Source organism: Aptenodytes forsteri, unplaced genomic scaffold (assembly GCF_000699145.1).
Source record: "Aptenodytes forsteri isolate BGI_AS27 unplaced genomic scaffold, ASM69914v1 Scaffold268, whole genome shotgun sequence".
Taxonomy (NCBI): Eukaryota; Metazoa; Chordata; class Aves; order Sphenisciformes; family Spheniscidae; genus Aptenodytes; species Aptenodytes forsteri.
In genome coordinates, this window is record NW_008794233.1 from 163,761 (window position 1) to 185,930 (window position 22,170).

General features: G+C 49.0%; 2 protein-coding genes across 3 annotated transcripts; both read left to right on the top strand.

Moving 5' to 3' along the window:
• Nucleotides 1–779: 779 nt before the first annotated feature.
• On the top strand, nt 780–7,579 carry LOC103904615 (keratin, type II cytoskeletal 4). Its single transcript, XM_019473832.1, has 9 exons — nt 780–1,331; nt 2,540–2,754; nt 3,907–3,967; nt 4,290–4,385; nt 5,204–5,368; nt 5,802–5,927; nt 6,358–6,578; nt 7,041–7,069; nt 7,185–7,579. The coding sequence occupies exons 1-9, from the start codon at nt 780–782 to the stop codon at nt 7,577–7,579; spliced, it is 1,860 nt and encodes a 619-aa protein (XP_019329377.1).
• A 4,510-nt stretch (nt 7,580–12,089) lies between these two features.
• Nucleotides 12,090–17,008, top strand: LOC103904625 (keratin, type II cytoskeletal 5). Of its 2 annotated transcripts, XM_019473847.1 has the most exons (10): nt 12,090–12,354; nt 12,451–12,761; nt 13,586–13,806; nt 14,396–14,456; nt 14,978–15,073; nt 15,197–15,361; nt 15,492–15,617; nt 15,947–16,167; nt 16,284–16,318; nt 16,560–17,008. In XM_019473847.1, exons 1-10 carry the CDS (start codon nt 12,090–12,092, stop codon nt 17,006–17,008), a joined length of 1,950 nt encoding a protein of 649 aa, XP_019329392.1. The 2 variants fall into 2 exon arrangements, with proteins under 2 accessions (XP_019329392.1, XP_019329389.1); XM_019473844.1 differs by having other exon boundaries at nt 12,090–12,761.
• The last annotated feature ends 5,162 nt before the right edge of the window (nt 17,009–22,170 follow it).

Below are 22,170 nucleotides of genomic sequence, written 5' to 3' on the forward strand. Positions count from 1 at the left end.
AACCCCCAATTTGCCAGAGCATCTGCCCCATGATCGAATTCGTCCTCGGCACCATCTCGCGCAGTTCACACTCCATCGATAAGGAAACTGCCAACCCCATCCTGCTCCGCTTATCAGCACGCGAGCCGGCAAACATGGCTGCAACCGAATCGCCTATGAGAGCCGTAGCCATACCCACGAGAGGAAGAAATGAATGCTTACAAGAACGCTCCCGACAACGTCAGTGCTGTGCTTTGGCAGATATGCCTTCCTTCTCCCCTGTCGCCACTGGTCATTGCTCAAGAGCCAGCCCTGAGCTGGCGCGAGACCCTGGAAGAGGTTGCATTGCCACGACATTTTTGCAGGAGGTCCTGAAACATTTAATTATTTTCACCACGCTGTGGTGAAACCGAACCGTAAACAAGCCATGAATAAAAACCCCTTGAATTATTTTGCTAAACTATAATTACACAATAAGGAAGCAGATTAATTAAGTAAAATATAAGTCCTGAAACTGAAGCTTGCAAGCAAAGCAGTTTATTTTAATTTCCACATTATTTCGTATGAGATAGAAGTGTTTGCTGTGGGTTTAAAATGTTGGAAGCCATTCCTTGCTGCCAGGCAGACCAAACCCAGTGGATAAATTAAATTTTTGCATCTCAGGCACCTCCTGAAATGTATATAAGGAGAAGGGCTCTGCCTCAGAGAAGCTAAAGGAGATCTCCTTCTTTCACTCCCTGCTCCTTTCTTGCTCTTCTGCTTTGTCGTTACCGCTTCACCTCCCGTCTCCCCCAGCCACCATGAGTCGACAGTGCTACACCTCCAGCTCTCTCCTGGGAAGACGGGGCTTTTCCTCCGCGTCTGCTGTCTGCGGCCTCGGCAGGGGCAACAGCAGCTCAGCCTCCGTCTGCCAGCCAGTGGGACGGAGATGTGGAATCGGTGGCTTCAGCAGCCGGAGCGTCTGCGACCTGGGGAGAGGGCAAAGGATTTCCTTTGGCGGGAGCTGCCGCAGTGGGGTCTACAGCGGTGCCAGCGTCGGACGTTGCGGTGTGGCTTACGGCGGAGGCCGCTTTGGCGTGGGCACGGTCGTGGGGTTTGGTAACTGCGGAAGCTACGGGGGCCTGGGCAGCTACAGAGGTCTTGGGGACGGCGTGGCTATTGGAGGCTACGGTGGCAGCATTGGCATCGGCCTCGGCGGAGGTAGATCTGAAGGGATTCGGGGCGTCAGCATCCACCCGGAGCTCCTCAAGCCCCTCTGCGTGGGGGTCGACCCCGAGGAGTGCCAAGTGCGGACCCACGAGAAAGAGCAGATCAAGAACCTCAACAACCAGTTCGCCTGCTTCATCGACAAGGTGAGACCCCGCTTCCCTCCGCGAAGGCTGTTTGTCTCATGTCTATAGGCTCTGATGGATGGATTGTCTCTAGAGAGACAACGTCGGTAGCTATTTCTCCTGGCACCCTGACATTGTAAACCCTTCTGATAGACCATGGTGGTCCTGACCTGGAGACTGTTTGGATTTAAGCCTTGCACCAAGGCAACCGCACCGGTATTTTACCTTTCGATGATCACCAATCTGCTAAATAGCTAAATCAGGAGCGGCTCCAGGGATACAGTAAATCAAAACCTGTGAGAGAAGGGATGGAGACACGGAAATGTAAAAAGGCAAAATAGGAAGTTTTATTACAAATGTATAAACTGACATTGCTATCACACCTCTATAAACTCCAAAGGACTTTTGCATTTTTAAAATAGTTTGTGTGCTTCATCAAGGAGATGTAGAAAGACAGATGTCTAGCTAAAATGAGATGAACAATTTTAACTTCTCTGCCCCTCTACTCTGTGAATGAAATGATTTGGTGATTTCCTAAACAGATGTAATTTATCGTTGTTTTCTTAGCTAAGCCTAAGGGTTTTCATTGCTATTTAGAGATGTGTTATAGGAAATGTTTTTTCAAATGGCAGAGACACCTTCGCTCTGTCTGATCTTGATTTTCCTTGTGAGCTGTTCTGCAGCTGGAAAAACCAAACCCACGTAAGAGGAGCAACTCTGCTTCCTCCCATTTGAAAAATGACTTATTCATGATCCATAAAGGTTTTCAAGTACTAGAGAGCTCTTTAATCTAGAAGTGAAAGGCATGATAAATATCCATGGTTAGAGTTTACATCAGATACATTCAAATGAGATCCTGGATGGCGCTTTTAGTGCTGCGAAAGACTCATTACTGTATTCAGCCCGTCAGGGGAGGCAGTGGATCCTCCATCAGCCAGTTGTCACAGGGGCAGAAGTTTGGTTGAACTGAGCTTTGGTCAAACAGATGATTGGCCTCAACACAAAGCGAACGCACCAATGTTGTTCAGCCTGTGATACAAGTCCTGGGTGGGACCAGGTTTAGCTCTGAGAAGATGCTGGTCTCACTCAGGCTGCTGAGAAATCAGCACTTAACCATGTGCATTTCTGATTTTATTTTTACTTTTTCCTTTTGGAAGTGGAGAAACCCAAAGCGCCTTTGCCTGGGACAAGAGGAGATTGCATGACTCTCGCATCTCTTGCTTCCCCAGGTCCGGCTGCTGGAACAGCAGAACAAAGTGCTGACCACCAAGTGGGAGCTGCTGCAGCAGTATGTCCTCCCAGCTTCCAGGAGAAACCTGGAGCCCGTTTTCGAGAACTTCATCTGCAACCTGAGGAAGCAGCTGGAGTGTGTGCTGGGGGAGCGAGAGAGGCTGGAAAATGAGGAGCGGTGCCTCAGGGACCTGGTTCAAGAGTACAAGTGCAAGTAAGTTGTACGCAGAGAGAAGCCGTAGACCGGGTTGTTTGCTGGCCTGAGCGGTGTTTCTGAGCGTGAAGCCAATGCAATTGCACTGGATGGGTCCAAAAACTGGGGCCCAGGGAGGGGAGCAGGGCAGTGCACACCAGTACTGGGCTGGTTTCCTGTACTGGGGTCCCACTGTTGCACCTCAGATGCTGGTGATGGACTGGGAGAGCTCTTCAACCACAGTGTTTCCTTAGGGAGAGAGACAGGGAACCGCTTTTCCTCTCCCTAATGCTCCTGCACACCACCGTGGTTTGCTGTATCAAATCTCCCACACCATCTATGCCTGTGGCTCCCCCAAATCTCGTGTCCCTGGTGCCATCCGTTCCCACAAAACCCTCAACCTGTTTGTCTCCACCCCACGCTTTATCCACATCGTCTCCATTGGGATTCATTCTCTCTTCTCAGAGGGAACGTGGGAATTGTTTCTTTAATCTAAGCTGCAGATATTCCTTAATAGCTCCGTGTGCTCTGCTAAGCCACGAACCAGGACACTTGGTGGTTGGTGGTATACAGCACAGGATAAAAGAGTAATCCTTTCTCCAGAGATCTTACCATCAAGCATCTCAGATGTTTTTTCTCCCTGAGCCACCGCCAAGGAGGTCAGACTCATAGAATCATCTTGTGAAAGTTCTTCTAGGTCCCAATTACTTGGTCATTATGCACTGGCTTTCCTTCCCATTGCACCTGGGAGTTTCAAACATTGCTCAAGCTCCTGACCTCCCTTGGGGCATTCTGGCCACAGTCTCCCCATAAACACTCAGAGCAGAGTCCTGGATGCTTCAAAAAAACATCACATAAAGCAGCAGGGCTAGAAGAAGCAATCCAAGCTTTCAGTTGAGGTACAGGGTTTTGCACTTCTAGTGGTTTGGCCTGATGTACTGCCATCTCACTCCAGCCACTGATACTGCTGGCATGGACTATTTAAAACTGCTGAACAAAGCCCGGTGGGGAGGAAAGAAATAGCAACAAAGCAAAAATCAAAAAGGAGGTACAAAGGGAACAGGGAGAGGCTCTGGTTTTAATCACGCTTCCCATGTTCTGCATTGGCCGCTTGGGTGGTGGGGACGGGACCCCCAGGGCTCAGCAGCCCACCCCTCTCCTTTCCTCCTGCAGATATGAAGATGAGATCAACAAGCGCACGGCTGCGGAGAACGAGTTTGTGGTCCTCAAGAAGGTGAGTCACGCTAGGGACAACGCCGGTGAGACCAGCTGAGAGTGGCAGGCGCGTGGGCAAAACCTGGGCGTGGGGCCAGGGAGAGAAGTGGGGAGTCCTGGCACCATGACACTGCCTGAGTCCTCATCAGGTAGCCCCAAAATAGGGGCAACCCAATGACTTTGGAGAACCCCTATCAGGTTGTAAGCACATACAACGCAAACCCTGATAGTCTTAAGGGCTGGAAATAGTGAGGTTTCCTCCAAATCTAACAGAAAACATGGGCTTTGCCACAGTCCTTGTTTCTTCACCTCTTTTCACCGAATACGTGGTGTCTCTCCAGGATGTGGACTGTCTCTACCTGACCAAGGAGGAGCTGGAGGTGAGAGTGGGCCTCCTGCGGCAGCAGCTGGAGTTCCTGAAGTGCATCTACGCCGAGGTAAGAGCTCCCGGCTCCCTCTTTGCTGCCCCAGGGACGATGCATCATCTGCTGCCCCCCTGAGCTCTTACAACAAAACTAAATGCAGGGAAAGGTGTCTTTTCTGAAAATCCTGAAATTGCATCCCAGAAATCTCTCTCTCTTTTATAGGTATTTGATAACAACACTATTGCACACACTTTGGGAAGGCAAAGGGCATTCTCGGTTGTCTCCTATATCGCTGGCTGCAGAGGGAGGGATCTTTTGCATGAAAATAGCCTCTCAAATTCTAATCCAAACCATCCCTGGGAACCACTGAAACATCTCACTCTTCAAAACCCAATTATTCTTAGCACTTCATTTTTTAAGCTACATTAGTAAAAATATTTTGGTGAAAGTAATACTTTTGTCTAAAATGTAGCAAGTTTTTAACAAAACGCAGAGGGGACACTTTGTATTTGCACCTTTTCTAGCCAAACACCTCCCAGCAGTCTGTAGGCAATGGGGCCCAAAGCACTCACCCCCGAGGGATTCACAGCCCAGAAAACTGCTGACGCGGCCAGAAATGCCGAGTTTCAATGAAGCGAGTTTCTCCACCCTTCCTTAGGGAATTGCATGCAGCAATCCCATGTTGTGCCACCAAAACAGGTCCCAGCTGTCAGCTCTTGCTGGAAACCAGTCACCCACCTGGAGAACCCCGTGCTCTAGTTGGGCGTTAATGGGAGAATCTTCCCCAACCCTCCACCTTCTCACCAGACCCCCCCCCTTTGCCAAGGGTACCTGCATGCCTGGCTTGGGCTGGTTGAGGGAAGGGGGCTGACATGTGATGGATCTTGCAGGAGAGAGCTCAGCTGGATTGCCAGCTGTGTGACACCTCTGTCATCGTGCAAATGGACAACAGCCGGGACCTGGACATGGAGGGCATCATCAAAAGTGTTGAGTGCTGCTACGAGGAGATTGCCCAGAAGAGCAAGGCTGAAGTGGAGGCTTTCTACCAAACCAGAGTGAGTATTCACACCACCAGCACAGATGGCAATGAAATCCCTTAGCCAACAAAACTCTGAGGACCATTTCTGTCCTCTATGACACAACTTAAACCCACCCCACAGCGTGCATGCACTGTGGTATTCTAAAAAAAGTAATGCCACCACCCCCCCAACCTTAAAACTGTGGTTTAAGACTTTTCTGTAAAAACAGCACAGCAGATCACAGTGTTGCTTCAGAGAGGTCTCCTCTGTGCACACCCATCAGGAACACCATCCCCTTCCCAAAGGGCAAATGCTTAGGACCTACCCGGGACTGTTGCCTTGTCTGGGCTGAGGTCATGTCTGGGTGCTTCCCTGGGAGCACCGACGTCAGTGTGGCTCCGGAGAGTCACCACCTTCCCTGGAAGGGGCGATTCGGGCGCATTAACATCATCCTCTTCCCATGCAATAGCTGGAGGAGCTCCACAGCAGCAGGGGCAAGTTCTGCGATGACCTGAGAAACAACCAGAGCGAGATAGCCGAGCTGAACCGGATGATCCAGAAGCTGCAGTGCGAGTCGGATAATGTGAAGAAACAGGTAGGACAAAGGGTTGAATGCTGCATGGGCAGCGGGGTGTGCAACTTGTCCAGCAAAGGGCTTTGTCCTCACCAGCTCCCACCCTGCTGAGCTGCAAAGAACCCCCCCCCCGCCCCAGCTGAAGCCTGTATTTGTAGCTTCTCATCTGCTGTTGATACATAAAGAAGCAAATTGATTTCTCACTTAGTAAATAAGCAGAAGCCAGTTGGTTTGGCTATAACAGAAACAGTGTTTGCTGTATGCTTCCTACTGGGGTGCAGCCAACAGGTCCCATCCCCTTCATCCCAAATAGGCTGGCCATCACGTGTCCAGCCTAAATCCATGCTCTCTGGCAGTTCCTAGCTGAGAAACAAGGGGGTACATGAGCAACCCTGTGGAGATGCGGCTTAATATCACCACTGGCCACCCTGTTGCCCATTACTGTCCGCAGATCGCAGCTCTACAGACGGCCATCTGCGATGCTGAGCAGCGGGGCGACTGCGCCCTCAAAGATGCCCGGCAGAAGCTGATCGACCTGCAGACTGCACTGCAGCAAGCCAAGGACAAGATGGCATGCTTGCTGAGAGACTACCAGGAGCTGCTGAACGTCAAGCTGGCCCTGGACATTGAGATTGCCACTTACAGGACGCTGCTGGAAGGAGAAGAGAGCAGGTAGGAGCATCCCTGGCTGCACTTTCTAACGATAGCTAGCAAAACCCAACGGGAGGAGAGGGAGGCAGTGAGAAATGCTGGGTGGAGGCAGCTCCTCATGGGTGCAGAGGGGTGCATCGTCCCTTTTCTCTCCCCATGGGTGCAGAGGGGAGCATTGCCCCTGTTTCCTCCTCATCCTCCCAGGGCAGCTGGATCGCAGCGCACCAAGCATGCTGCAGTCAGATCCCTTGCTCGTGGTACAAAAAGAGGATGGGATATTAAGATGTCTATGGGATTTGGGGATCCAACCCCGCAGTGCTTCGGTGGGCAATTTGGACCAGGACCTCACATGTGGGTGAACAGAAAAGCTGAAGTACTTGCAAGGTTTCTAAGGAGGCAATGGCTGGGCAGCACCTCTACCTGCTTGTGTATTTGAGGAATATTCTCCTAAATACATCTTTGAGACATTTCTTTTCTTAACAGGATATGTACCGGCAACCCTGTGAGCGTAGGTAAGCTAATGAAGCATTCCCTTAATTTCCTTACAAGTCTTTTAAGCTTATAAGTTTCCTTATAAGCTGCGTTTTAGCTGCTCTGGGAGTGACTGAGCCTGTTTTTCTCCCACAGCTGTGGTCAGCGGTGGTGGCACCATCGGGGAGTGCCGATCCCTATCTGGAATCGGAGGCAAATGCGCTGTCAAGACAGGAGGGGCCGGCGCAGGGTTAGGGGTGGTCTCCTCCTTCGGTGTCAGCAACACTGGCTTTAGCACCCGGAGCGTAGATTGCGTCCCCAGGGTGGGGGGCGGATTTGGGGCGAGGAGCGCGGTCAGCTGCGTGGGGCGAGAAGTCATCCCCAATGTGGAGGGGGTGCAGTGCACCACTGGCGTGGGCAACCTGGGGAACGTCATGTGCGCTGGCGTGGAGCAGTGCAGCCCGGGAGCCATCATCATTCCCGGGGCAGGAGTCTGCAGCACCGGGAGCAGGTACAGCACAGCTGTGCGTGTGGTCAGAACAAGCCGGTAGAGACGGGAGGGCAACGACACATCATATTTTAAAATAATCAGCATTTCTGCAATAAAACAGTATTCCCCTTCCTTCTGACAGCTATAGGGATCACACAACCATGCGCTGCCCATGCCCACACAATTCGGCTAGTCGCTCTGCCGAAAACTCTTTGCATGATCAAAACCCACCTTCTCTTGCATGTCCTGCTTGGGGGAAACTTACTCCCACGGTCTCAGCCAGGTGAGACTTTCATTTCAGAGAGTCCATACCTGTCTTCACACATCATCTTGCCTCTTAAATCAGTCTTCTCTACTTGACCCCTTTTCAGCAGGGATTTTCTTTCCCTAATGCAGCTATTGCAAAAGGATGAAAAATTTGGTCATCCCAACTTCAGAAAGAGAAACCACATTTTAATTGTCCGAGATGGAGCTGCAGCTATTATTTAACTTCTTTAATGACACCAGAAAATCCAATTTTTCCTGTTTATGAGAGGGTTGGTAATGCTTATGTAAATTGGTCCAAGTTGCTACAGCAGGTTTGGTAGAGCAGATTTTAATTACATACAGATGAGCACCTTATATTTCTGTAGTTAAATGCATGCGTTGTTTTTCCTGTGCGTGTACCAGACAGACGGATTTAATGCTTTTAATGTGTAAGTGAACAGAGTTGATTATCCTTCGCTTACTCCAAACTTGCAGCTGTATCTTCAATAAACTACATGCATAATTCATGCTTTGCTTCACGGGTTTTATTTCCCTCCCTGATACTACAAAAGCGTAGATATTTTCTCAAACATGAATCTCCAAATGGGCGGAGTTGGTCGCTCGCAAGAAGTGGAGTTTTAACAAAGTTTTTTTTTTGAGACTTTGTCTGCTCTCCTTCCTGATGCACTTTTGCATACCTTTACTCCATCCAGAGATTAACGTGGCCACAAGGAAGTCTGGAAAGGCAGTGTAAACCAGGACATTTAACCGCTCGTGGGATGTGCAGCTCACTTGGGATCTCTCACACTGTCTGGGATCTCTGGAGGCAGAACAAAAAAAGCAGCCAGGCCCTTGTTTAAAGAAATCAGTGAGAACCAGCTCAGGTAGTAACAGAAAGAAAATAATCCCACACCCCACCCCTGAAACCCTCTCACAAAAGTAGGCTAATTTTAAAAGAACGTAAGAGAAAAGTGTACCTTCCCAAAATGCAGCATCAGGGCCTTTCTTCCTCAAATGCCCCACCTTCCTTAAAACACATCAGCTTACGGGAAGAGCAGAGTCTGTAGGATATGCCTGGATGTCCCCCTTCAACATCTCTTGCAGGGAGGGGAAAACCCTCTCCCATCATTTTAGGAGACTGGGATTTAGGTGAGATCAGGTTGCCCCCTCCCTTTTCTCTGCGAGGGTCCCCAGTTTCCGAGGGACGGTGACCTGCTGAAAGGTCTCTATAACATGGCTGGGAAGGGCTTGCCAAGGGGGCACTCATCACAGCTGGATGCACAGTTGGATGCCGGGAAAACCGGCCGGCCCTGCCGTCTTCTTCCCTCCCATGGCTCGCCTGGGCACAGCCGAAAGCCCCTGAGACAACTTTGCTCTGAATTGCCCTTTGGAGAAATCTGTCTCTCCTCATCCAGTCTGGAAGCAGCACAGGGCGTGGGCAGGTTAATTTACCCCATGAAAGGTACACTGAGGACCGGGTGTCGTAATTTATTCCCCGACGTCCCACTCCGCTTCCTAGACTTCGCTGCTGACTCACGGTTTGTCTCTGCCCCAACCTCTCCATGGCTGGAGGGCGAGTTCAACCATCCTGCCAGGCTCGGTCTGTCCACGCCGGCGTGATGGTGATGAACCCACCACTGGTTCCCACTAATTGAGCATCTGCCCGTGCTTCTCTCCCAGCACAGAGGCTGTGCCGAGTGTGGTGGATTCAGGCTCCCCATGTCTGCAGTGCTTTTCTGATGGAAAGCAAGATGGTTTATTGGATGCCATCAGCAGGTAGCAGATCACTAATAATGTTTTAATAAATGACATGCCTTAGCAACACTGTCTGGGCTGGGGGGTGGTGAAATCCAAATGGACCAGCCCTTGCTGAGAAGGCAAAACCCACCCACCTAAAAGAGGATGTTTTTCAAAAGGTTATCTTCATCTTTTCTGTCTCAAGGCATACAACTCGGACTTCATCCCATTTGTATGTAAATAACAAGCAGAAATACCCAGACAAGAAGCTCTCATTGCCCCAACAGCTCATAATTTATGTCGATCTCCTCCCTGCAAAACAATACCTGCACACCGACAACCAGCCGGCTCCCCAGGGTACCAAAGCAGCCCAGCAGCTCTTGCATTTCTGGGAGAATACCTTTAATCATCCCTGTCCTTCTCAATCCCCGAGTATTGCAAAACCCATGTTTTCTGCTGCCTACTTGAAAATGTTCATGTAGATCAGGCTATTTTGGAGAAAAAAGGCCAGGAGCAAATTTCTTGGGGCAGCTGGGGGCCAAATCCTGCTCAGTGTCACTCCAGACATGCCCCTTTGTAGATCGACAGAGTCTAGTAGAGTTGATCCAAATTGACAGATGCAAAAATCCACCTCTGCCTCTGGGTATGGAGCCCACAAACCTCAGCTCCTCCACACAATAAACCAGCCTGGTAAAGAACGGTGCATTTTTCACCCAGCCTTTGCATCGCTCGCATACCTTGTGGACAGTGGGCTGAAGGAAGAAGAGTGTGGTAGCCTAAAATGACAATTCGCTCTTTCTTGTTGGCAGCCCCACCTTTAATCCCATTATATTCATTCAGCTCTAATATCTCATCTGAACCCGTTTGCCAGCTTCAGGACAATCTGCCTTTACTGGGGTCAAGAAAGCATGAAGACAATCTCATTTTACCAGCACACCCGGGCTTTGAAATTTATGCAAATAATCAAGGCAATAGATGTTCATGAATTTCAAGTGACATCCCAGGCAGATTCAGCCCAAGATTTTCCAAAGAGAAGCAAGCCAACCTGTACCAACCAGGAATTTCACCCTGCAATAAGAAATTCTGAGTGACCCAACTCTCCTGGTTTGAGCCAGCCTGGCAGCATCTCTCCAAGGATAATCAGGTATTTGGTCTTCTGTATTTGGTAGAACACGAAGCACCTGCTTAATTGTTCTTCCAGAGATGCCAGTGGGATTTTTAGCTCGTACTTAATGGTTTTGTAGCACTGGGGCACATTAATGTATTTTGAAGGGCATGTAGAGTCCTGTCCTGCAAATATGTTTAAGCTCCAGTCATGCGCACAGCACGGGCAATGCCACCAGGACAGCAACATGCTGAAAAATGAGTTCTTAAGTACGAAAAATAAAATACTCTAAACACCGCAATTCCACAAAGTCTGAGATGCCAGAAAATGTCACCACACCCTATTGAATTTGCTCTTTTTCCCAAGGACTCCAGGAAGTAAAATAATGAGAATTTGTGGGAGTATTTTTCATGCTGGTTAAATCTTTGCTTTTGGCAACATTTTGAACGGAAAGGTTCAAAGGTCTGCAAAAGAAATCACAGCTGTAAAGAGCTAGAAACTCAAGACTGATTACATCTTAATGTTAGCATGCAAATAATACAGTTCCACAAAGCTGGCCAAAGTGTTTTTCAGAAAATCTGCCTCTTTCATTGAAATGCTTTTTAGATCAAGGTGAAAATGCATTGATCACATCATCAGTTGGCTGGGGACGTTGCAACGGCAACCTCTGGGTGGGATGGAGTTGTCCTCTGGAGGTGCCCATATCTCTAGAAAGGAAGCCTAGGAAACCTGCTATAGACTAAATACCTAATACTAAATGGCCAAAATTTGAGGTGACATTTAAATACAGTGTCTCAGAGGAAAATCATGGATCAGGACCTCTTTGCGCCAGTCAGCTCAAAAAGACAGTCTCTGCCTAACTAGTGTGAACAGGCAGACTGGATAAATTAGAGCCCTGAAAGAGACGTCAGGCTTCATGAACATCACACTCGCACTTTGCTTTCAGGCGAAGAAGCCTCGTGAAAATTTTATGTTCAGATTTAGCCATTTTAGGCTCACTGCCTTTCACTCAAGTTAATTCAGAGGACTGTCCACTAAGCTCTGTACTGATCTACTGCATCTTATAAGTAGCATAGGCGTACCCGGGTAGCTATTTCCCTTTTTCACTCCTTTTTGTTTCTTTTCTTTTGCTTCGCAGCAAAGAAATAAAATAATACATCTTTGCAAGCATGCAGAGGCTTTGCACTAAGAGCTCTCCCTGCCAAAAATCAGGGCGTTAGGTAACTCTTTTAGCTGAGCAGATTCACACCGGCTCCAATAGGTGTGTTTGAGTGCAATCAGTCTTTAACAAGTTTCAATAAGACAGTTGGCTGCCTGGCACGTCAAAACCATGAAGGCACTAAATTGATCACTGGACTTCCATGCAACCAAGCCCAGATCCCCAGAGGGATAAAAAGGGCATCCTGCACTCCCTTCCATCAGAGCGCTGCACTCCCTCAGTTTGCTGCTTCTTGCCAGTGCCGGGCTGTTATCTCCTGCTGCAATGAACCGGCAAACTTACAGCATGAGAGCTGGAGGTGGAGGCAGATCTTACAGCGCTGCCTCAGCTATTATTCCAAGTGGCAACAGGGCTGGCTTTAGTTCGATGTCCGTGGCACGATCTGGAGGAGGTGGAGGGGGTTTTGGAAGGCTCATCGGAGGAGGTGGCGGCGGTTTTGGCAGCAGGAGCCTCTACAACCTTGGTGGTAGCAAGAGGATATCCATCGGTGTTGGAAGCAGCTTCCGAGCTGCTTTTGGGAGTGGAGCTGGTGGTGGCTCTGGCCTGAGAGGTGGCGGTAGTGGTGGTGGTGGACTTGGTGGTGGCAGAGCTGGTGGTAGTCTTGGACTTGGTCTCGGTGGTGGAGGTGGTGGATATGGCTTTGGTGGAGGTGCTGGTGGGCTTGGCTTTGGTGGTGGACAGGGAGGTGGTGGAGGGTTTGGCTTTGGTGGAGCAAGGGGACTGGGAGGATTCAGTGGAGGGCTGGGTGGTGGCAGGAACCCATTGGGATTTGGTGGTGGTCCACCTGGAGGCAGTACAATCCAAGAAGTGACTGTCAACCAGAGTCTCCTGGCACCGCTGAACCTGGAGATAGATCCAAACATCCATCAGGTGCGAAAAGATGAGAAGGAGCAAATCAAGACCCTCAACAACAAGTTCGCTTCTTTCATTGACAAGGTGAGACTTCATCAAGTGCTGTGGAATCATGACAGAGAGGGAGCGAGACAGTCTTGTAGCTACAAAAATATGACTTCATAGATCTACAGACTATTGCAATTTCCTATCTGCATGTCTTCATTAAAGTAATCAAAAAAGAACATTCTTCTAAACAGTTACAAGGCAGAAAACTAGACATAAGTAACTAGTAATAAGAGGATTAGATCCAGGTTTTGTGCCTGAACAAGAAGATACATTAGCTCAAGTGGAGTAAGCCAGTTTCAGGTCCAGACCTAGCTGCTTAACACAGCTCTCTCTGTGGGGAATCACAGCAGACATGTTATTCCTTATTGTTTTATTGCCCGCGAGCTAAAGTCCTTTTTATATTGACTCAACTTAAGTCCTTCCTTGGCTTTTACTTGGGTAAATATGTAGTATATATGAGCAAAAGGAAAGGTAATTAAGTACTTGTCTTTTAACCTGTAGTACTCAGACCTTAGCTTTAATGAAGGAAGATAAATATCTCTTACAAAGAAGGAAAAACCAAAGGATGTTAAAGAAAGCAAATGATGAAAGAGCTGAACCCACATTTTCTGATGATTGCTCATTGACTTGCTAAATTGAATTGTCTCTAAAGAGAACTGTCCATTGAGGGCAGATTTGCTTAGCTACTGGATGGCTAACATAACCCTAGATAATCTGGAGGATATTCACAGCTGGACTTAATACTCTTGGTTTGGGATTTCCTTGGTTTGTGCTATGCATCAGTCCCAGTTACTGATTCTTGGCCATCAGCATGCTCACAGGTATCTTCTGCTAAGCCTCTTCTGCTTCCCAATGCTCAGGTTCGCTTCCTGGAGCAGCAGAACAAGGTGCTTGAGACCAAATGGACCCTCCTGCAGGATCAGGGTCAAAAAAACAACTCAGGCAAAAACAACCTGGACCCACTCTTTGAGGCTTACATCAACAACTTGAAACGGCAGCTGGCCAACCTGCTCAACGAGAGAGGACGCATGGACGGGGAGCTGAAGAACATGCAAGACCTCGTTGAGGATTTCAAGAACAAGTGAGTGCCTGTTACCGGCACATCCAGGCACCCTGGGGTGAAACGGGATGCAAATGGTTCTGCTTAGCATTAGGCAGTAGGATTAATCTCACTTAAATTTAGCTTTCTGAAAGTTAGACATCTAGCCTGAGATATTCATCAAACTTTCTACAGGAAAGGGAAAAAACATATCTCCAGTCTGTGCTCTAGCCCATAACATGGTACCTAACTAATCTCCCTCTAATATACTACTTCTGTGAGGTATCTCTCCCTGCAGAACCCCTTCCTTCCTCGGCAGCGGCAGAAAGGTGGTCCATCGACATTTTTCCAACCACAAAACACAAGTTCAGCCAGAACACAACAACTTGTGATGACACTTGCAAAGGAAAATAATCTAAAAAAGCTTTACCCTCCTTGCTTCATCTGCATTATGTCAAAATGTCATTTCAACCTTTTGAGAAATGGGTGTGTCACAAATCAGAGCTGGGCAGTTTCCAGGAGGCTGATTTGGAAATGCCATACCCAGCCCAGATAACCTTGCAGTCCTACCCGTACAACTGTTCCGCTTACCACGGTATGATCCAGCACGTCTTTCCCTTTATCCCTGCAGATATGAAGAGGAAATCAACCGACGCACAGCAGCGGAGAACGAATTTGTGGTCCTGAAGAAGGTGGGTGAGACAGGAGATGTTACAGATGCTGGGCTAACCCTAACCGTTGCACAGGCTGCGAGAGTCCTAAAGGATGGGTGATCTCATGGAGCTGCATCCTCATCCTTTAAAAGCTGTCATTTGGATTGCGGTTTTGGGGGAAAGGAATGGAGGGGGTCGGAGGATGGACGTGCATTCTTGTCCCACTCCTGTCCCACAACATACACACATGGTTGCCTGGGCAAAAGAGACCATGTAGAATCAAAGATGGTCAGCAGTGCTGGGAACCCTAGGTACCAAGGCCAAATGGCCTGCACCCCCCTCCTTATCCACTAACAAAGTTACACGCAGCACTTCTTCTGGCCAAGAGATACCCTCTTGGTGCTCTTCCAGGTGGATGTGCCAAGCACAGCCTCTCCAGTCAGGCAGCACCGCTGCAGCAGTGAAAGGGGCAGCCTCATCTCCAGGCTTGGCCAGTTCTTGACTGAGCTAAAGAAGAGGTACCAGGTGCTGTAGATGTCCCCATGGTTGCTCTTTTCCAGGATGTGGATGCTGCTTACATGAACAAGGTGGAGCTGGAGGCCAAGGTGGATGCCCTGACCGACGAACTCAGTTTCCTCCGAGCCCTCTACGATGCGGTACAGACACCCTCCTCCCCTGATTTCTATCCTGTTGTCACCCCCTGGACAGTGACTGCCATCATTCATGGCATTTGAAAAGGTAAGTGCAGCTGGCCCGGGACCCTGTGTGCTTCCTTGCAGGAGCTGGCTCAGCTCAGTGCGCAAGTGTCCGACACCGCCGTCATTCTGACAATGGACAACAACCGGGACCTGGACCTCAGCAGCATCATAGCTGAAGTCAAAGCTCAGTACGAAGACATTGCTAACAGGAGCCGGGCCGAGGCGGAGGCTTGGTACCAAACCAAGGTGAACAGACCTATAGATGCCATGGATGCATTTCTGGGGAAAATTACTGCTGTCCCCATATGAGGCTGTTTGAGCCACATTTTGTCCACCTGGACATCTCAGACGGTTTACTCTTCCTTCTGAACCTCAGTTCGAGGAGCTGCAGGCCACAGCTGGGAAGCACGGGGACGACCTGCGCAACACAAAGTGGGAAATCTCTGAGCTCAACCGGCTGATCCAGAGGATCCGGTCAGAGATAGAGAACACGAGGAACCAGGTAGGAATGGCAAAAGGAACCCGCAGAGCCCTGTTCTGTGGTCCCTTAGCACCGCAGCTCTGCTTTCCTGATCAGGGACTTTAGCAGCCACAGAGTATGATGTACCTCACTAAACGTGAATTTCCTCCTGAAAAGGGTACCACGCTATAACATGTATTAAATCATTCTTGCCAGGCTGGCATTTCAACTCCAGCAATGTTAGCTATGGGTGAATGACCTCAGTCATAACTTTTTTCATTAACACCCCAAGCAGAATGGTTTTCTTCCTTGTGTGACTCTTACCCAAAAAGAAAAGCAGCATTTAGGAGTCCCAATCCCTCCTCTTGCAGTGTGCCACCCTGCAGACGGCCATCGGAGACTCCGAGGAGCGTGGGGAGCTGGCCCTCAAAGATGCCAAGGCAAAGATGATTGACCTGGAAGATGCCCTGCAGAAAGCCAAAGCTGACATGGCCCGGCAGCTCCGTGAGTACCAGGAGCTCATGAACATCAAGCTGGCCCTGGACATTGAGATCGCGACCTACAGGAAGCTGCTGGAGGGCGAGGAGAGCAGGTGGGAGCAAAATCCCTGCAGGAATAATAGCAACTATCACTTTGCCCCTGCCAGCAGTTTCTCCCCCTGCCTGTCTCCATTTTGCTCTAACCTCCCCTTCATCTGCCCTCCAACAGGCTGAGCGGAGAGGGACTCAACCCCATCAGCTACTGTAAGTATTGCAGTGCTTGTCTTGCTTTGGGCCCATTGGGAGCAGAGGCTGTGAGCAACCTTGGGAAAAGGGAGGTTTTGCTCAATGTAAGACGTTCCAAGCCCTCGACCAGCATTAGCGGCTTGCACAGGGGCCAGAAGTTGGGTTCAAGTCCTGTGGGTCAAGGTCCTGATGATGGTGCTTTCTGGAACTGGGTGACTGCCAAGCAGATGTCCAACCCTCTGGTTGCTTTTTCTTGCAGCTGTCACGCACACCAGCTCTGGCATGGCTGGTGGAGCTGGGTTAGGAGGAGGAGCTGGTGGACTGAGCCTAAGCGGAGGAGGCGGTGGAAGCAGTTTCAGTCTTGGAGGAGGCGACGGAAGCAGTTTCAGTCTTGGAGGAGGCGGCGGAAGTGGTTTTGGTCTTGGAGGTGGCGGTGGTGGAGGCTACAGCTTTGGAAGCGGAGGAGGACTTGGACTCGGGGGTGGTGGTGGTCTCGGAGGTGAATTTGGAGGATGCAGTGGTCTCGGCATTGCGAGCGGTCTTGGCTATGGAGGAGGTGGCAGCAGTGGTCTGAGTACCAGCGGAGGGAATTTCAGCTCTGGAAGTGCAAAAGGCACGAACCCAGGTGTCAAAATCTTCTCCAAAACCTCCTCCAGCAAAAAGAGCATAAAAAGCCAAAGCCTGAAGAATGCTACACAGCCCGAGTAAAACCAACATCAGACCCTCCCCAAAACCATTGCTCCCACATTGCTCCTGCATTACTCCTGTATCGCTCCTGCACACCACCATCCCCTCCACCTACCTCTGTCCCGGCTCCTCGCACTGTAGTTCTTAAGCATTTGGATCACAGTTCAAGAAAAGCAGCGGAGCACGTGTTGACCAGATCTCTCAAAGTACCTGAAATGGGATTAAAAGGAAAACACAGGCCTAAGTGATTTTCTGAATGGGGAATTGGGGTTTTTCGTTTGTTTGCTTTTAATGAGGCTGAGCAGCTTGTTTGTAATTGTGGCTAGCTGACAGCTATCAGCTAAGACAGATCAAATAGCAGTGAAGATGCGACAACTTGGGGTTTTAGCTCAGTTCTGGCCCACAGAAGGCCAGGGATGGGCTGGGAACCTGGCTTCAGTTCAGCCTGCTTTGTCTTCACTGCTGGGATGAACAAAACTTGCTCCTTCAAGTTAAGCAACTCATCTTTATCAGAGATGCGGGTTATTTTTCTGCTATGTAGAATTACCCCAGGAGGCTGCTGAAAGATCCCAGGCAGTGGTTTGCAAGTGCGGGGCCCCTCCTAAAATATCCCTTATTATGGGAGCACAGAGCCCATTAGGAGTCACTTCTGAGTCACCCGAGTGTGACGGAAAATCCCTTTTTCCCCATTCACAGCCGAGCTTCGAAAAACATGTTTCTTCCAGATGTGCTGAGCATTGCAGCTGTGTGAAGTCAGGCACATGAGCCCGGCCAGTGGTTCAGAGCGTAATATTAGGAAAGCAATCTGAGATACCTCCATCTGGAAATTACCACCCACAGGGATGCGGATTCAACTTGCAACAAGCTTATCTAAAAGGAAGCCCAACTACTCTCACATTCCTGTCCTTTCTCTTCCTAAATGAAAATTCGCCCATAGTGGCACCTTACATGTAATCTCGTGGGTGTATTTTGTCAGAGGAGCCACCAGTGACTGATCCAAAGCATGTGGAAAAGGGCTTGTTCTCTAAATTACAGCATTTTTTAATTCTAAATAATAACTGAGGCAGAGAGTTCTTCAAAAGCAAGTTCAGTGTTTGCAGTTAAATTGGGTTGCTGTCCTGTCTCATGCTGGGTTTTGTGGGAATGGCTTAAAAAAATGCCAAAAACATCCAACAGTCCAAGTCTCACTGACTTTCCCCACTGTCTTGGTAGCAGCAGTCGAGGTGAAAGTCTGAGACAGTGAAAAATACACTGAAAAAAACTGCCCGAAGGGCCACGTCCACGCTGCTCCTGGGGGTATTTCAGCATCTCCACTGTGTGTGGGTTTCTCTGCCAAAAGAAAGACATTTGGTAAACTGAAAAGTGCAGTCAGGCTTCAGCCCAGCACATGGGAAATGAGGCAATCGGGAGCGAGAGCCCAAAGGCACGCCAGTGCCCAAAATCTACTTTCCCCTTTCTGATGGAATTTACCCCTTTAGCCTTCCACCATGTCTTTTTATTTTTGTGAACGAACTATTAAAAGAGAAAATTGCAGCTTTTTACACTTCGATGATAGTGATATGACGCTGTGTTTTCCTTCCTCTCTCTTTTTGGAATGTGTCCAATAAAACTGGATTGTAATTTATTTGTTCCTACATCTTTTTACTCTAAAGCAGACTCAGTAGCAGGAAATACTGCCAACCTTCAGCAGAGTGAGCTGGAGGAGGCTTTTGCTTTGGGGGAAAAGTTTCAAAATTCTGATAAAATTGCAATGAAAAGCTTGAAGTCAGTTGTCCCACAGCAAATTGAAGAATTGGAGAAAAGAGGAGGAGGAGGAGGGTGGTGATTTATCCATTAAGTGACAAAAAAATTAATCACCGTTCGTTTCTTAACATATGATTGGGGTTAATCCAAAAGCCTTTCTTCCATGGAAGGGAGGGTATCGCACAGCTCTGCTAGCTTGGGGAAAAACCCCAAACCAGTATTTAATTTTTGCTTTCTTAAAAAGACATAGCAAACCCAAGCATATACAGGGCTCTGGGGGAGGATTTTATCAGGACGATCTAGATTGAGGATGGGTTTCAGTGAGCTGGAGCAGAGCAACTCACCAACTGATGCAGGTATTTTGGTCAGCCGTCATTGCAAAAGGAGAATAAAAAAGAAAAAAGGGGGAAAAAACCCACCTCGGACAAACACTCACACCTTGTTACATTTCAAAGACTCAGACGCTTTGCTCTTCCCTGACCACTCAACATCCCGGCTTTACATAACTCAGTACAGCAAACGGGAAAGAGCAAGCGAGTACACGCCAGCCCGGAAAGTTTACAGCAGACACGCACAACCGCTTCAGCAAAACCGCACTGAAACCCAGATGCACCGAAACACGGGAGCATCAAATCTCCCTTCACCCAGAAAATCAAAGGAGCCACAGTAAGAAAGACCAAAGTCTGGGGACAAAACCCAACTCCTCGATCCCTGCTGTCGCAGAGGATGTTGCAGAGAGGCCGGCCAAAAATTAGTGAAGGTTAAAAATAAACTCTTGAGTCACCTCGATTTCTGTACTTGCCTGTGCGAACACTGAATTACACAGCACGGGTGTGAGGAATTAATACAGCTAATGACAACCTAACCTTAACTAACCTTAAAAGTTTTGAATGTCTTTCTTCCAGCCTGTGCTGAAAAAAAAGCAAATAACAGAGTCCAAAAGCAGTGCTCACGGGCAGCTGAGCTCCTGCAAACATCTCAGCTGGCCCCGTTCCTCCTCCCTTTGCTCTGTATCCCCAGCCCACCCACCACCCCCAGCAGTGTCCTCACCCTCCAGGCAACCCCTCTGCAGCAAACCCTGCCTCCCAAATTGACATCCTCCCTGCAAGCAACCTTCCCATCTGAGGGGGCAAACACAGCCCACCTGCGACCCAGAGCAGCTTCAGGAGGCCAGGGCACATGAGCGACAGAAGCCAAGCAAGGAAACTGTGTGGGACTGAGAGATACTGCAAGAATTTTCCTTGTTTTGGTGCCTAAACAATCATTTGATTTACTCTTCCAGATCCTTTCTAATATTCCACTTAATTACCGTTGTCTGCAGCAACAGGCTTTCCTAGAAGAGCTGGGGAGGTAATGACTGCCTTCAACATGAATCCTTTTTCTTTGCTTTAATTAAAACATTTGCAGCCTGTGCTCTGGTTCCCAGGTGTGACTTTGCATAGCTCTTTGGAAGTCAAAGGCAGGCTCCCTGCCTGGCCCCCGTCCACAGGATCCGGCACACATGCGCCAATTCACATCTGCAGGCTTAGGAAAGCAAATCTCCATACATCTGGCATGCTTGTAACAGAATTTATTTATTTTCAATATCAGCATAACCCCAGTGGTGTTATTACGGAGGTTACCTGCCGCTGTGCATCACCTGTGAAATGGGGGTTTGTTGCTTCTGGAGCACGGGTGCAGTTTTCCCTGTGAAACTCTGCGTTTCCAGCACCCAGGAGGTTCCTACATCTCCACTCCCGAGGCGAGAGCACCCCCTTGCTACCGCCCAGCCGTCTCCCTTTCAGCAGGAGGGTGCCTTGCAACAGCCCGTCCAACGATCAGCTTCCCGATAGCTTGCCCAAATGCGCTGCGGGTGCCGGTGACTCATGCTACTGGCAATAAGCAGCCACAGGAGCGCTTGCAGGAGATGATAGTTGTGAGCGCTGGCTTTTTCTGATTGCAATGAGAAAAAAAAAAACCAAAACCCCCCCAAACCCCTTCTACTCAGGTTCTTTCAAGTTCCCAGACAGAGAAAACGGCGGTTGGAAACACATCAACAGAAACAAGCTATGAGATGCAGCAGATACCCTTAAGCCGCTCACTTTGGATTAAGCTCCTGTACTTACTGCTCACGTAGCCAATTTTGAGAATCTTTGTGATTTAGCTACTGGGGGTTTCATCTCTCTGCCTTGCACTATTATTTTATCTGACATACAACATGACCGAGGTGGGCAGCCCTCGCGGCACAAGGATGCGGCTGAGCAGATTCCGGTTTGCAGAAGTATTTTGGGTGGGAGGGAAGGGAGATCTCTTGTAACCTGTGTCCAGCTCTTCATGGACACAAGAGAAGAGGTCCCTGGCTCTCCTGCCTTTACACCGTCCTAAAGCACAACCCAGCCTCACCGGGGGAACTGAAGCTCCTGGGCGAGGGTTCACTCGAGAACCCAAGGTCAAGGGGCAAAGGCTATTTTAGAAAAATCTTCCTCAGGGGCTGAATGATCTCAGCAGAGTGAAGGAGGGGGTGAGAGAGAGCTGGAAGAAAAGCGGGTGAATTCCCCTTCACAGAATACGAAGGGGAGCCAGCAATGACGTGGAAACTGCTGGTTAAATACGGGGGGCGGAAAAAAGTGATAAAAATACCACTTCATAGGGAGCTTTTGAACTCTGAGCCTGACAAGGAGATTCAAAAGAAGAGCAATCATTTCAAGCATCATTTTAATAACTATTTTATAAGTCTCGTAGTACTATTTAATGTAATTTGAAGTTATTTTGGAAAAGGGATTTACTTGCTGCCTTTGAAAGCCATGCTACCTAATTTCTCAGTTTCCCCTGCAGTGAGGGGAGACAATTTTTTTTGTAAGATCCCAGAAAATACTATCACGAGACAACTTCCAGTCAGCTATTCTCTGCAAGCCCATGATCATTTAGATCCATTTCTGAAAGAAGTCAAAAGAGCAGCACTGATAAGTAAAACCACCTTCAGCCCCGGCTTTCCCAAGCCTATAACAGGACATGCACGTCCAGACCCAGAGCTGGCAGCCTCAGAAAAGCCCCTATTTATGCTGCCCTGTTTGCTGTGCAACGTGTTAAACCCTAAACTTCACCTCGCAAAAGCTTCAGCGCAAGGAACCTTACTCAAGCGAGTGAGCCCTTGGCTCACCTAAGGAAAACCGGCTCCCAGGGTCTCGGGAGAATCGTGTTGCATCCTGCTCCTGAGTGCAGACCTCAGCGAGTTGTCCCATTCAATTCTAATTTCATGACTCAGAGCGGCAGGCTTTGGTAGAGGGGGGAGCTCCCTCACTCCGTTACTTTCTTGCCTGCAAACAATGCATTTTTCAGCGCCTCGCTGTAGCCTAGGTGTGTTTGACAAGGCAAGTTGCTGCAAGGCACGTCAAGTTCTGAATTCCCGTGCCAAGTTTTCCAAGCAGATAAAAGAGGAGGCTCCCAAGCTCTCCCATCAC